Source organism: Cricetulus griseus, chromosome 5, assembly GCF_003668045.3.
Source record: "Cricetulus griseus strain 17A/GY chromosome 5, alternate assembly CriGri-PICRH-1.0, whole genome shotgun sequence".
Classification (NCBI taxonomy): Eukaryota; Metazoa; Chordata; class Mammalia; order Rodentia; family Cricetidae; genus Cricetulus; species Cricetulus griseus.
The window spans coordinates 3067152-3079455 of record NC_048598.1 but is presented as its reverse complement, the minus strand read 5'-3'; the positions used below and the strand labels follow the sequence as shown (position 1 = coordinate 3079455).

At 48.5% G+C, this 12304-nt stretch overlaps 1 protein-coding gene across 2 annotated transcripts in view; it reads right to left on the bottom strand.

Moving 5' to 3' along the window:
- Nucleotides 1–280: 280 nt before the first annotated feature.
- Traf5 (TNF receptor associated factor 5) overlaps nucleotides 281–12304 on the bottom strand; it is a 41398-nt gene continuing 29374 nt past the window's right edge. Inside the window, exons 5-11 of one of the 2 annotated variants that reach the window (XM_027416531.1) lie at nucleotides 11668–11832; nucleotides 10659–10736; nucleotides 10290–10364; nucleotides 8400–8492; nucleotides 4559–4699; nucleotides 2554–2722; nucleotides 281–1105 (exon numbers count right to left, since the gene is read on the bottom strand). In XM_027416531.1, the coding sequence (XP_027272332.1) occupies nucleotides 528–1105; nucleotides 2554–2722; nucleotides 4559–4699; nucleotides 8400–8492; nucleotides 10290–10364; nucleotides 10659–10736; nucleotides 11668–11832 (1299 nt within the window). In that variant the 3' untranslated portion in view covers nucleotides 281–527. The remainder of the gene's footprint in view (nucleotides 1106–2553; nucleotides 2723–4558; nucleotides 4700–8399; nucleotides 8493–10289; nucleotides 10365–10658; nucleotides 10737–11667; nucleotides 11833–12304) is intronic. The other variant, XM_035445440.1, reaches the window with a different exon arrangement.

Here is a 12304-nt window from a genome sequence, read left to right as displayed (position 1 = left end):
TGAAATGCTAACCCCATTTATCAGCTGTTATGCAACTTTGAAAATGGTGCTTACAGACTGCTAGTGAATCCTATCAAACAGAGAGTGATGCAATTCCCAAGGATTTGGTACTAACTAAAGAACTGTGCTCCACATGCAGCAGACTGCCCGTAGCTTATCACCCGTACTTAACTGGGACAGCCTGCCTGCCTCTGGAAAGATACAGCCTGCCTTCTGGGAATCCCGACTCTGCGCACTCAGTCACATTCAGTGCTAGACCCCCCGTGTCACTTCCCTGACATCAGTGAGAGAGGCTTTATTGCCAAGATCATTATAATTTCTCAGGAGATATAAAAATATAAATAACAGCAATATTCTAAGAATTTTAAGTTTCAAACCAGGGCCAGGATCCAAGAGAAAACGATAACACTCAGACACTAAAGGCAAAAGGCCGATGACAAAAGCATGTTCAGTCTAGAGGTCTGGCTTAAAGGACAGCCACCTGCCCCCTGTTCTTCTGGGCCCGAAGTTTTCTTATCGGTTAACATTTACAGATCCTCCAAGTCAGTTAAATCCACGGCCACTTTCAGGAACAGGGTGTCATCTTTAATGTAAGTATTCTTGGAATTCTCCAGGGTAGAATGTGACACAAAGCGGGGACAGCCAGAGGCAATGTTCATCTCCCCGTCAGGTCTTCTGAAACTGCTGCTGTTGGGGTCAGCTTTGAAGGTCTCCACAATGTGGTTCTTCTTGCCACTCTGGTCCAAAAGCATCAGGGTCACCCTCTGCCTGAATGGCCACTGCAACAGTGAGTCAAACTCACCCCGCATCACCACAAAGTACAGGGACAAGTGGGTCCCCTTGCCAGACCCGTCCCCATTCAGGTAGGCCCTAGCACAGAGCCGGTAGCCACAGCGGCTGGTGTAGAAAGGCTGGCTGAAGACGGACACGACATGCCCCTCCACGGCCTTCCTCTTCTTCGCCTTGTAATCTGTCACCTTCCAGATGAGCTTGCCGCTGTAGCAGGCGCCCTCCAGCAGTTTAAATCTTTCTTCGTTCTTATTCAGCTGGGCTTTGTGGATATTAATGTGTGCGTCATGCTTGCTGGTCTCTCCCTCTAAAACAACTGAAAGGAAACACAGAACAGGAGGCTAGAGCGTGGGCCTGCTATCCAAACACCAACAACAAAATACCGGCATGGAAAGTGGAACTAAGCATAGAATCCACACGCGGACCACGTGCACGTGTACCACACACATGAATAACGTTAGCTCAGTGGACGCCACACCTCGGTGAGCTGACACCAAGCAAACAGGGACTCCGTCCTCTTACTCGAAGCTTGCCCAAGTACAAGATGCACAGGGCATCCCCCTCCAGCCGAGCCTTACAGTGCTTTAGCCAGTGTGTGCGTGGGTGTGATGGAAGTGTCTACCCATTCTTGCATGTGCGTGAGGTATATGTGTGCATGCAGAGGCCAGAGTTGATGTGGAGTGTCTTCCTCAATTGTCCTTTAGTCTTCTGAGGCAGGTCTCTCTCGGAACCAATCCCTGCGGTTTTAGCTGGCTTGTTCTGGGAATCCTGCCTCAGCCTCCAGAGTGCTGGGATAACAGGTGGCCCCAGGCTTACTCAGCATTCACACGGCTCTAGGGATTCAAACTCCAGGTCATGTTGATGCCACAGATGTGTGTTATCCCCTGAGACATCTCCCCAGCCCCCATAATGCATTTTACATACAAAAGCTTTACTCTTATACATGCGTGTGCCATAGCCTACACGTGGAGGTCATAGGACAACTTTCAGTAGTTGGTCCTTTCCCTCCACTATGCAGGCTCCACAGGCACGTACGTGTACCACACACATTAGTAACGTTAACTCAGTGGATGTGACGCCTCGGTGAGATGACACCAAGCAAACTCTGGGTGTTGCAGTTTGAATGAGTTGTGCCCCCATAAATCTCAGGTGTTGGAATGTTTGGTCTCTGGTTAGAGGCTGTTTGAGGAGGATTAGAAGGTGTGGTCTTGTTGGAGGAGGTGTGTCACTGCCCCCGTCCCCGCCCCCACTGTCTGCTGCTGTCACGCTCCCTATGTGTTGGTGATGGTTCTTATCTGTCTGGAACCATGAGCTGCCTCAGCTATGGTGTTTCAGCACAGCAACAGAAAAGTAACTAATATACTGATCATCTTGACTGCACAGCGAATCACTGCTGTGCCATCTCACCCGCCCTGGTGTGGCTTTTAAAAGTCAGACCCTCTCCTAGTTTTCTACACCTAAGACAGCCAGTCAGTCAGTCATCCCTCGCCTCTCTCCTTTGGCTCATTACTGTTTTCCCCTGTTCTTAACAGGGACCACCCCTGCTCTCGGAACTGCCTGGGCTGTTTCAGTGCTGTGCCTGATCCCCCCTCCCCATCAGAGCGGCCCTCATTTTGGCCCAGGCAGCTAGACTGTCAGGCTGCTTCAGGAACAGGATTCAGCCAGTTTATCCCAGAGAGCTGGGCTGCCACATGTTGGAGGCGTTAGCTTCTGTCACAAATGCATGCAGGGTAAGTCATGAGAAAGAAGTGGACTGCCACACACCTAATCTCTGGTCACTGGCTTCCAGCAGGGTGACTTTCTGCTTCACGCTGTCAATCGCTTCCACCAGAGAGTGCAGGTCGAATCTATTTTGCTGCTGGTTAACTATTTGCAGCAGCTGGCGCACCTGCGCTTCCAGCCAGGCGGACTTGTCGATGTGACTGGTCAGAGCCTGGCGGTGCAAAAAGAGCATCGTATTTGGAAATTAGACAATAGATTTGTCATTTGTTAAGGTTGAATTTCAACACAGATATTTCATATGTAATCCATTAATGAAAAGAAAGTGACACAGACAGAAAATTCAGTAAGCATGCCCAAGTCACCAGCCCCTGCCTTTCCCCCTCATCTCCGTCTGAACCCTTCTGGTGAGTCTGTGAGCTTTTCTTAAAGTGTCTGAAGTACCCCCTCCACGTGTTCTCTGGCTATCACTCCTGTTGCCTTAGCACTTCCTTCCCTGAACAGCCAGTCTCCCAAGGCCCCCTCTGTAAGGAAGCAGACACTGAACAGGGTCCCTGTTCTGGCCCAGGCAGAGAGGACAAGTCCAGAAGAGCCCTGCATGCTCCACAACTCTCTTGGATGGAGGGCATTAATCTGTCTGTCTGCCTTGCCCAAACAGTCTTAATTCCACCCTGGTGGTCTCTGTTTAGAAACAAGTCAGGACTTACAGTATGATAGGTTTCTTTCTTCTGAACATGTTCATACATGCAAGTGCCTGTATGCACACACATCTGCACACACATGTGCAGAACATGTAGAACATGTGCACATATGAATACATATATGTATATGATTGCTGAACAAGCATAGAGTTTGTGTGGCCTAGATTTCTGGAACAATACAACTTTCAATTATATTGCCCACATTACAAGTCTTAAAACCCCCACTGCTAATCTCACAATGATGACTTTCATCTATTTGTTTAATGCATGTTCTTCCCAGGGTAACTAATGATTTTGCTCTGTTGTCTGCAGAATGCAGAACTATGTCCTCAATGTGTCTCAAATAGGGGAATATTAACCTAACATTAGTTAAAACCCTATTTTCATACATACCATGAAAGTATGATGTAAATATTACATCTATCAACGTTGGTGAATATACCGGGTCATGAAAGCGACAGTGTTGCTATCAGAGGCAGAGAACCACAACACATCAAGAATTCTTTCTGATGTGCACCGCCACACGGCCACACAGCCAGAGGAGGGGAGAGCGCCAGAAATAGCGACCGATGGGGACAAGGTGTTGTTGCTGGGGACGGGGGCTGTGCAGGTGCGAACTAACTCTGGCAGCTTTTCTATGCGTTTGAAATGGTTTCCATTTAAAAAGTTAAGAGGGAATCCCCTAGTGAGGGGGTTCAGCCAGCAGTGCCATGTCTTACCTTGGTGTTTTTTCTTTGCTTTCTTTCTTTTTTTCTTTTTCTTTTTATTACATACACAGTGTTCTGCCTACGTACCAGAAGAGGGCACCAGACTGACTGTAGATGGTTGTGAGCCACCATGTGGTTGCTGGGAATTGAACTCAGGACCCCTGGAAGAGCAGTCAGTGCTCTTAACCTCTGAGCCATCTCTCCAGCCCTTTTCTTTGCTTTCTTAAAAGATTTATACTGCTTTTATTTTATTTTACGTGTGAGTGTTTTGCCTACATGTATGTCAGTGTGCCTGCATAGGTCAGAACTGGGTATTGGATCCCCTGGAATTGGTGCCTGCAGAGGTCAGAACTGGGTATTGGATCCCCTGGAATTGCACTCATGGATGGTTGTAAAGTACCATTGAATGTATTTGGGAATTGAACCTTGCAAGAGCAGCAAGTGCTCTTACCTGCTGAACCAGGTCTCCAGCCCTTCTCTTCTTAAGAAAAAATAATAAAATAAAATATGTGTATGTGTGTGTGCTCGAGTATACGGATATGGAAGCCAGAAGAGAGTATCAGATCCTCTGACCTGGAGTTACAGGTGGCTGTGGGCCACTGAGTCAGCACTGTAACCCCCAGCCATCTGCCCAGCCCTTACCTGGACGTTTGCGAGGAAACTTCCATTCCTGCCAAACATCTGTGTGAACTGCTTAAACTCCTTTTCGAACTTCTTCACGGTGTCTGCCAGCTGCTGGATCTTGCTTTCTTTCTGTTCCAGACTCTGATATAAGTCAGAGATCTAATAACCATCATGTGAATGAAAGAGATGAGTTGTTAGGTGTGTGCACACAGGCTAATGGGGAAATGGTACGAGTGCATTCCCAGGGCAGAGTCCTGTGTAATTCAAGAAAGTATTTGCAGGTAGTCCCCCAAAGAATGTTCTGTCCCTGACCCACGGTGATGGCCCGCCACTCAGGGGTGTCACATGGCTGAACTCAATAAACTGCCTCGTGTAGCCTTTCACTGCGTGCTGTCAGTCAGCCTCTACGCTTATCAGGGCATCTGCCTGCCATCTCTGCCTCTGCCTTGCCCTTCGAGTCCCCAGAGAACCCCCTTGGGTAAACTGTCAGCACACAGCAAGTGTAGCCAAACTAGGTGAACACTGCTAAACTTAGACGTCGTGATCAGTCTATGTGCACACACGCATGTCTGCTGTTTCCTCTGCTGCTCTGGACCTCCTCCCTTGAGACAGTCTCTCACCGAGCCTGGACTCAGGCTGCTGGCCCTCCACGCAGCCATCCTGCCACCCCAGAATTTGTAATCTATTTGAGGCAAACAACCAAAAAAACCAAGAGCGATCCTATTCAGTCTGGATACTGGCTAACTTTTGCTCACAACATTAGACACAGAAAAGCTCTTACTCTGTTTCTCACTTTCTCTCATTTGTGTGTTTGTTTGGTTTCTGGTTTTTGAGAGTCTGTGGCCCAGGCTGACCTGTAACTAGCTACATAGCTGAGCATGACGTAGACTTCTTGCCTCCACCTCCCAAGTGCTGGGATTTCAGGTGTATTACCACACACAAATACACATACAGACGCCCACACACACATCACATACACACACAAACACACACACTGACACATACATTCACACACACCACACACATGGACACAAGTCCTATCTGTTTTAGCAATCACAGTCTTCATCAATTTTTACCTAGGCTGTGACCCTATCCTGAGACCTACCCTCCCCAGAAGCTGGGGTTATCCTGGATCTCACAGCAACTGGAGTGAGCCTGGAACCAGTTGTTGCTGGGAGAATATCTGCTTAGTGGCAAGTGTTCTCCAGTTCATACTCCCTATCACAACCAGCATCATTAAGACACGGATCTGGTCTTCTGTTTCTCCTGCTTCAATGTCTCCAGTGGCTTTTTTTTTTTTTTTTTTGAAACTTGGGGCTCTATATCATCTGTTACCCTTGTGGCGTCACACTCATTTCTAACCCATGTGCATCCTGTCCAGGAAGGCTGCACAGCACCTAGCTAACCTCCAGTTCTATTGGTACCCACCCGTAGCCCGTCTCATCCCTCTTACCGCTACACGGCACCTTACATGGAAGACACAGGATACGTGTTTGACCAACGATGTATAAATGGCCATGAGGCCCCCTGACAGCCCCTCTCCCCACCCTGGCTTCTAACCTGCTCCTGTTCTCATGGTGCCCACCTCAGCTGATAACGTCCCCAGGGTCTTTGCCTCCCAAGCTTAAAGCATGCGGCTTCACCCTCAGAAAATATGCATGTTGTCTGCAGTCCACTGGCAAGGGGACGGTGTCCGCCATTGCCACTTCCAGAGTCTCTATTCCTCTCGATACAGAAACGCTTCTTGTGTGCCAGGCACTATGCCGAGAGTGCGGATCACTCCCTCACTGCCATCTACCACACCCCATTCACAAGTGAGGACATGGGGGCAGAGACGTGAGGTAGGCGGCGTGCACCCTGCATGCTCAGGCCCTCTGGCTCCAGCACCCTCACTATCAGCCGCTGCCATGCTATTCCTTTTTGTAAAGATGATAGGTAATAAAACCCAATTTAACGGTAATAGCACTCTATTACATTTTTTAAAAAGTCAAACACTGAAACTCATTAGTCCTAACTTTTGATCCATAAATCCCTTCTGAAACAAGGCAGAAATGCATGAGCAAAACAATAACTGAAGAGTGTCCATCTCTACACAGAAAGGCACCGCTGTCTTAATCTGGCACATCAGTCTCCAGACTGACTCACGCTCCATTAAACTACAGCATCCTTTAGACCAGCCTGTCTGGACACAAGCCCTCTTCCTGCACACTGTTTCCCTTCAGTGTCAGCCTGGAGAGCCGGAGAGCTGGCTTGGTAGTTAAGAGCATGTACTGTTCTTGCAGAGGACCCAAGTTCAGTTCCTAGAAGCCACGTTGGACAGCTCACAGCTGCCTACACTCCAGAAGATCTGACACCCTCTTCTAGCCTCCTCACACACCTGCACGCAGGCACACACTCCCCATACACATAATTAAAAATAAAATAAGTAAAGAAGGCACAGCATGGGCATCATACCCCAAGTAGCCTTCCACAGTTTCCCCAGAGTGTATCCCACACAGCATTATTGTGTTCTAGAAGGCACCACCGATTATCTGTTCATATTTCCATGATTCTTCATGGAGAAGCTATGTCCTCTGTGACTCAGTGTCCCTAGCAATGAACCCTATACCTTGCACATACTGTCTGTTCAATCAGTGGACGAATGCAGAGGGAAAGCATAAAGAACCTGCAGTTCCCAGGTAGCAGCAATTTTCTCCTGGCTGTGACTGATGGGGAATGTTCTTCTGCGTATGTGTTTGTCTTATTGGTTGATGAAACACAGATTGGCCAGGCAGGATGATAGGCAGGACTAGGAGACAAGGAGGATTCTGGGAAGTATAGGCAGAGAGGGGGCATCATGTGACCCCGGAAGTGACATAGCTGGGCAGAATCAGTATATAAGCAGGGCAAACAGGAAATTGAGCTCTTCTCTTCTCTTCTCTGTGGAGACACTGAGCCAGCCATCATCATGTAGCAGATAAAGGAGTTGTAGGTCTGGTAAGCCAAGACCACGTGGAAATGTGTGGATTAGTAGTTATGGGTTAATAATTAAGTCAGAGCTAGCCAATAAGAAATCATAGCTAATGGCCAAAAGCTTTATAACAAATATAGCATCCATGTGTTTCTTTGGGAAAGAGAAGGGCAGCGGGACCTGCCAGGCCAAGAAAACCTCATGTAACATGTGACCCTGAAAAGCATACACCCACTGTAATATGGAATTGGACATCACAAAATAATCCACAGTGGTAAACTCCTTCTCTGGTGGTGGGCCTGAAAAGTCTTCCAAAATGGTCCTGCAACATAATTAACTTCCATAGCAACTGCTCCTTAGCGTCAGCCTTTATAGACACTACAAATGCTCCAGGAACCCAGGCTTGACAGCCATGGTCAGTAGGTATGTATGAAGGTAGTATATGTTTATCAGGTTACAAAGCTTCTCCAAGGCAGCTTAGAGCTATATCAAAACTCACAAAGCCCATTGTACTTAGAACAGATCGCCGAGTACTTAATGCTCTTACTGATTCAATTTAAAATGTCAAACAGTAGGTGCTGGGTAAAGATGAAGGGTATGTCGTAAGGCTGTGGAGTGGACAGGCTGTGGCGTGTATGGTAAGCCAATGAGAGTGCTGGCTTGAGATCCAGTCTGCCACTTGCAGGTTACAAACTTCAGATCTTAGTTAGTTCATCCTCAGAAGTGATGAGCTCAAAGAACTCACAGGCACCTTCTAGCTCAAATTTTCTCTAACATCAAGGGCTTATCTGGCCACTAGCAGAAAAGCATTGTGCCTTTTAAAATCTCCTTACGTGGAACCAGAGAGAGCATGAAAAACACAGAGTAGTAAATGTCAGCAATTTCCCTGCTCCGTTACCCAAGACTCACCTGCTGTTCTAGTTGGAAGTTCTTCTCTAAAACCAGAAGCATGTGGTCCCGCAGGGCTGCCTGCTCATGTTCCTGCAAGTTCCCCCTTTTCCCCTTCAATACAAGCAAAAGTGAAGTCCAGTTATTGAGAAGCTCCCCAAATGAGGCAGGCGACAAGTACTCTGTTAACACAGAACCTCAGCAACTTTGCCGACTTAGTTTCCCTATGTACTTTTTTCCTACAGAGCTGCAGGAAAAATGACTCCATGGGGTCCTTCCCAGCTTTAGAATTCTGCAGCCAGGACCAAACAAGCTCACAAGACAAAGAATCAGGCTACTATCAAAACTCTAGGGCTGACTTTCTTCCTGCCTTGGTGCAGGCATGGCCAGCAGCCACTCAGCTACTCCCATGCAGACTGGTTTTAAGCCTGGGCCAGGTCCCCCTTCCCCAGAGCACATTTCTGTACTGTTCTGTGCAGGGGGCAGTGAGCCTGCAGTGGGTTTTTAATTCTAGCCTGTGCAAATTTGTTACACCCAGAGTCACACACCTGAGAGAAGGAATGGTTACATCTCCCCTGAAGGTTACAATGTTTATTGGCTGACAGAGTCTACTGCTAATGAAAGCAAAGGTCCACATTCCCGTGTTTCTAGGCGAACATCCATCCTCAACTTCCCTTCAGTGGAGTGCTGGCCCCTTGGTAGCCAGAGGCTCCAAGGAAGGTTCCAGAGAACAACCCCCTTACCCATGTTCAGCTCAACTCCTGACACTGAGGTTAGCACTAAAACACAGCTCAGCGGGAGGCGGAGCCTGACTCTAAAGAGTGTTTCCAGCACCAGAAGCAAGCTTCCACACCACCGTGAAAGGTAACCCCTGACCCTTCTGCAGCTAACCCAACCGCAGTTCTCACAATCTAGTTAAAGGCTCCTAGTGATATGCATGTTGGGGCGGTGCCCACGTGCTGCAGCACTGAGCCACACGCCAAGCAGTCAAATATTTTTTAAACTGAAAAATGTGCTATGTTAAGATAGAATTGGGGTAATTAGACTTATAGAATGTATGGCTGATACTCAGCATGATGTTTCCATTTCTATTCTCATCCAGTGGGATCTGCCAAAAGGCTTGAAGTAGAGGTCAAACTTTGTTCTCTTTATTTTATACAACTTACTGAATAATTATTTTCAAGGTATTTTAAAATACTGAAGATTATCTTAAAACACGATTTCAAATCACTTTATTTCAGCAGTTTCTTTCATCACACAGTGCTAGCCTCTCTCACATCTACCAGGCAGGTCCTCCACTATGGAGCTATGCCCAAAGCCTCAGATCTCTTTGTTTCAAGACATTCAGTGGTATACAGTGATACCATCAACCCAGGAATCATGGAATCATGGGAAGGATGACTCCGAAGGGTTCCTAATCCCTGTAGACACAACAGAGCAGAAGAGTTACTGCCATGGTTCGTTTTATGTGACAACCTGGTTAGATTACTACAACTGGTCAACCTTAAGTAAAGACGACCCAACCATATTGTGGGTGGGCTTTGCCCAGTCAGCTGAAGGCTTGGGTGCAAAGCTTGAAGGAGCAGACTTCTCATGATCTCAACACAGAAACTCCAGCCCCAGAGTTCATACTGACACTGACGGGCTGATCTGCAGGTGTGGGGTACGGGACCCTCACTGCAGTAGAATGAGTCTCCCTACACACTCATACAAACAGAAACGTGAGCGTAACATATACATACATAGATGTGCATGCATGTGGGAGTTCCGTTTCTCTGGAGAGCACTAACTCCATGGTAGCCCTAAAGTTCTAGTGCCCTTCTGCCCTTCTGTATCCTGAAGAGAGTTAAAGGATAAAGTGAGCTCACTGGTGAATCTCAGCGGCAGAGAGGAAGGTAACCCACATCCTACCTTGACAGTGCAGCCATAGTGCTGAAAGGGACAGTCTTGCTCCGCCTCAGGGCATACGGCAAGGTGTTCATTCACCTGCAAAACAGGACAGCCTATGCTGTGGAAATACTCGGGGTTCTTCAACTGTTTGCTATCATCATCAGGGAACCAGGGGTTACTTGGGAGGAAGTGAGGGACAGAGGAGAAACTCTGGTGAGGCAGACCCAGGGTGAAAACAGAAACGTGTGCAAGCGACGGCCCCAGAAGACAGGTGGAGTCATCCCAAAGACCATGCAATCCTCAGGCCTTTGGCTAGGGTTCTCATCAAACCCACACCACAAGGATGGCCGAGCATTTCCCCTCGCTCCCAAGGGGGGAGAATCCACTCACCTCAGTTCTCGGAATAGTCCTCAGACACTTGTTGGGACAAGACACTGGGTATGCAGGACACAAGTTTTCCTCGTGATCCTGAAACAGAGCACGTGGGAAACAAAGACAAGATCTCTCGCCTCAAGGTAGTGTGTCTCTGGACAGACATATCACGTGGCTTGCTCTCCGTAGGAAATTACAGCCCAGTTTCCAAAAAAGGTTAGAGATGTTTGCTTTCTTGATGTCAGTTAATTCAACTAAAAAATTAAAATTTCTGAGTGTCTGAAAGATCAGAAGGTTTGGGGCTCAAAAAAAGGCAGCCTGGGGGTGCACTGCTGAGTCTCCTCTGCTTGTGTAAAAGCATCCGTGGTCTCTACGTTGACATCCTGCCGCTGCAGCCAAATAACAGAATCCAGAGGGCAGCCGTTATCACCGCCTCCACATGACCTAGGCCTTGTATCTCATCTGCAGCAGGGGCCCCTTTATCATTCTCACCAATGATAGAGGAGTAGAGTCTCACCAAGGAAAAGGCTTAGAGTTCTTTGTGTAATCTCAAACTACTCCCCCACCCTTCTCTCTCCCCTACTTGAGAACCACCTACTTATGCGCAGCCAAGGATGAGCCATCCCTGAACTTCCGATCTCCTGCTTCCGCTGAGAGCACAGGCGTGTATCATCTGGTTTGTGAGGTGAGCATGCTACCATCTGAGCTCCGGCTCCAGATGATACAAGACCACTTCCTTTTAGAGGCAGGGTCTCGTATAGCCCAGACTGGCCTTAATGCTAAGAAGCCAAGGATGAACTACTCATCCTCCTGGCTCCAAGTGCTGGGATGAGCGGTGTGAGCCACGCTGGAGATCAAATCCAGGGCTCTCTCCACATGCTGCTAGTCAGAGACCCTATCAATGGAGCCACACCCCTAGCCAGGCAATCCCTCTCCTTAATCCAAATTCAGTACAAGTAAGTAAAGAGTACACTTGTGAGTTCCATCTGAGCTGCACACACGGCCACCCACGGGTGCCTGCTCTCACCTGCAAGTCAGTGACCACCACATCCCTCTTGCAGTAAAGGCACCTCTCCTCTCGGAACTGGCAGTATGCACTCAGGTGCTCCTTCAGATCCTTCCGGAGCATGGCTTCCCGGCAGCTCTCGTTGGGGCAGGGCACGGCTTGGAAGGAGCAGTGTTGAAGATGATCCTACAACAGGGCCAGTGTGGGGCACAGCTGGGAAGACAGCCGAGTGCCAGCTGGGCTGGCCTGTCCCCAGCTGTCATGGAGACCCACTGCCTCTTCTGAGGACAAGGGCAGAGAGGCAGCTTGGGATGGCACCATGAAAGCTAGTCTGGCTTGTCAGGAATTAGGGAAGAGATAAAGATTGAGTGGGGAGGGGGCCTGGGAGGTCCTGGGGGGCAATAACATGACGTTTGTTTACAGGATCCCATGGCCTGCTCCCAGCCTTTCCAGTGAGTGGCAGGTCTCGGTGGCACTCTTGTGTTATTCTCCCACCCCCATTCCCAGCACCTTCTATTAGTCTCTGCACAGCAGAGCAGGGCAGGCCCTGGCAGGAAGGAAAGGAGCGTGAAGACTCCACAGAAGTGGGTATGGACTAGAAAAGAAGGGAGCATGCTGGGTCTACAGAGGAGAGTACAGACTGATGATCGGGGAGACA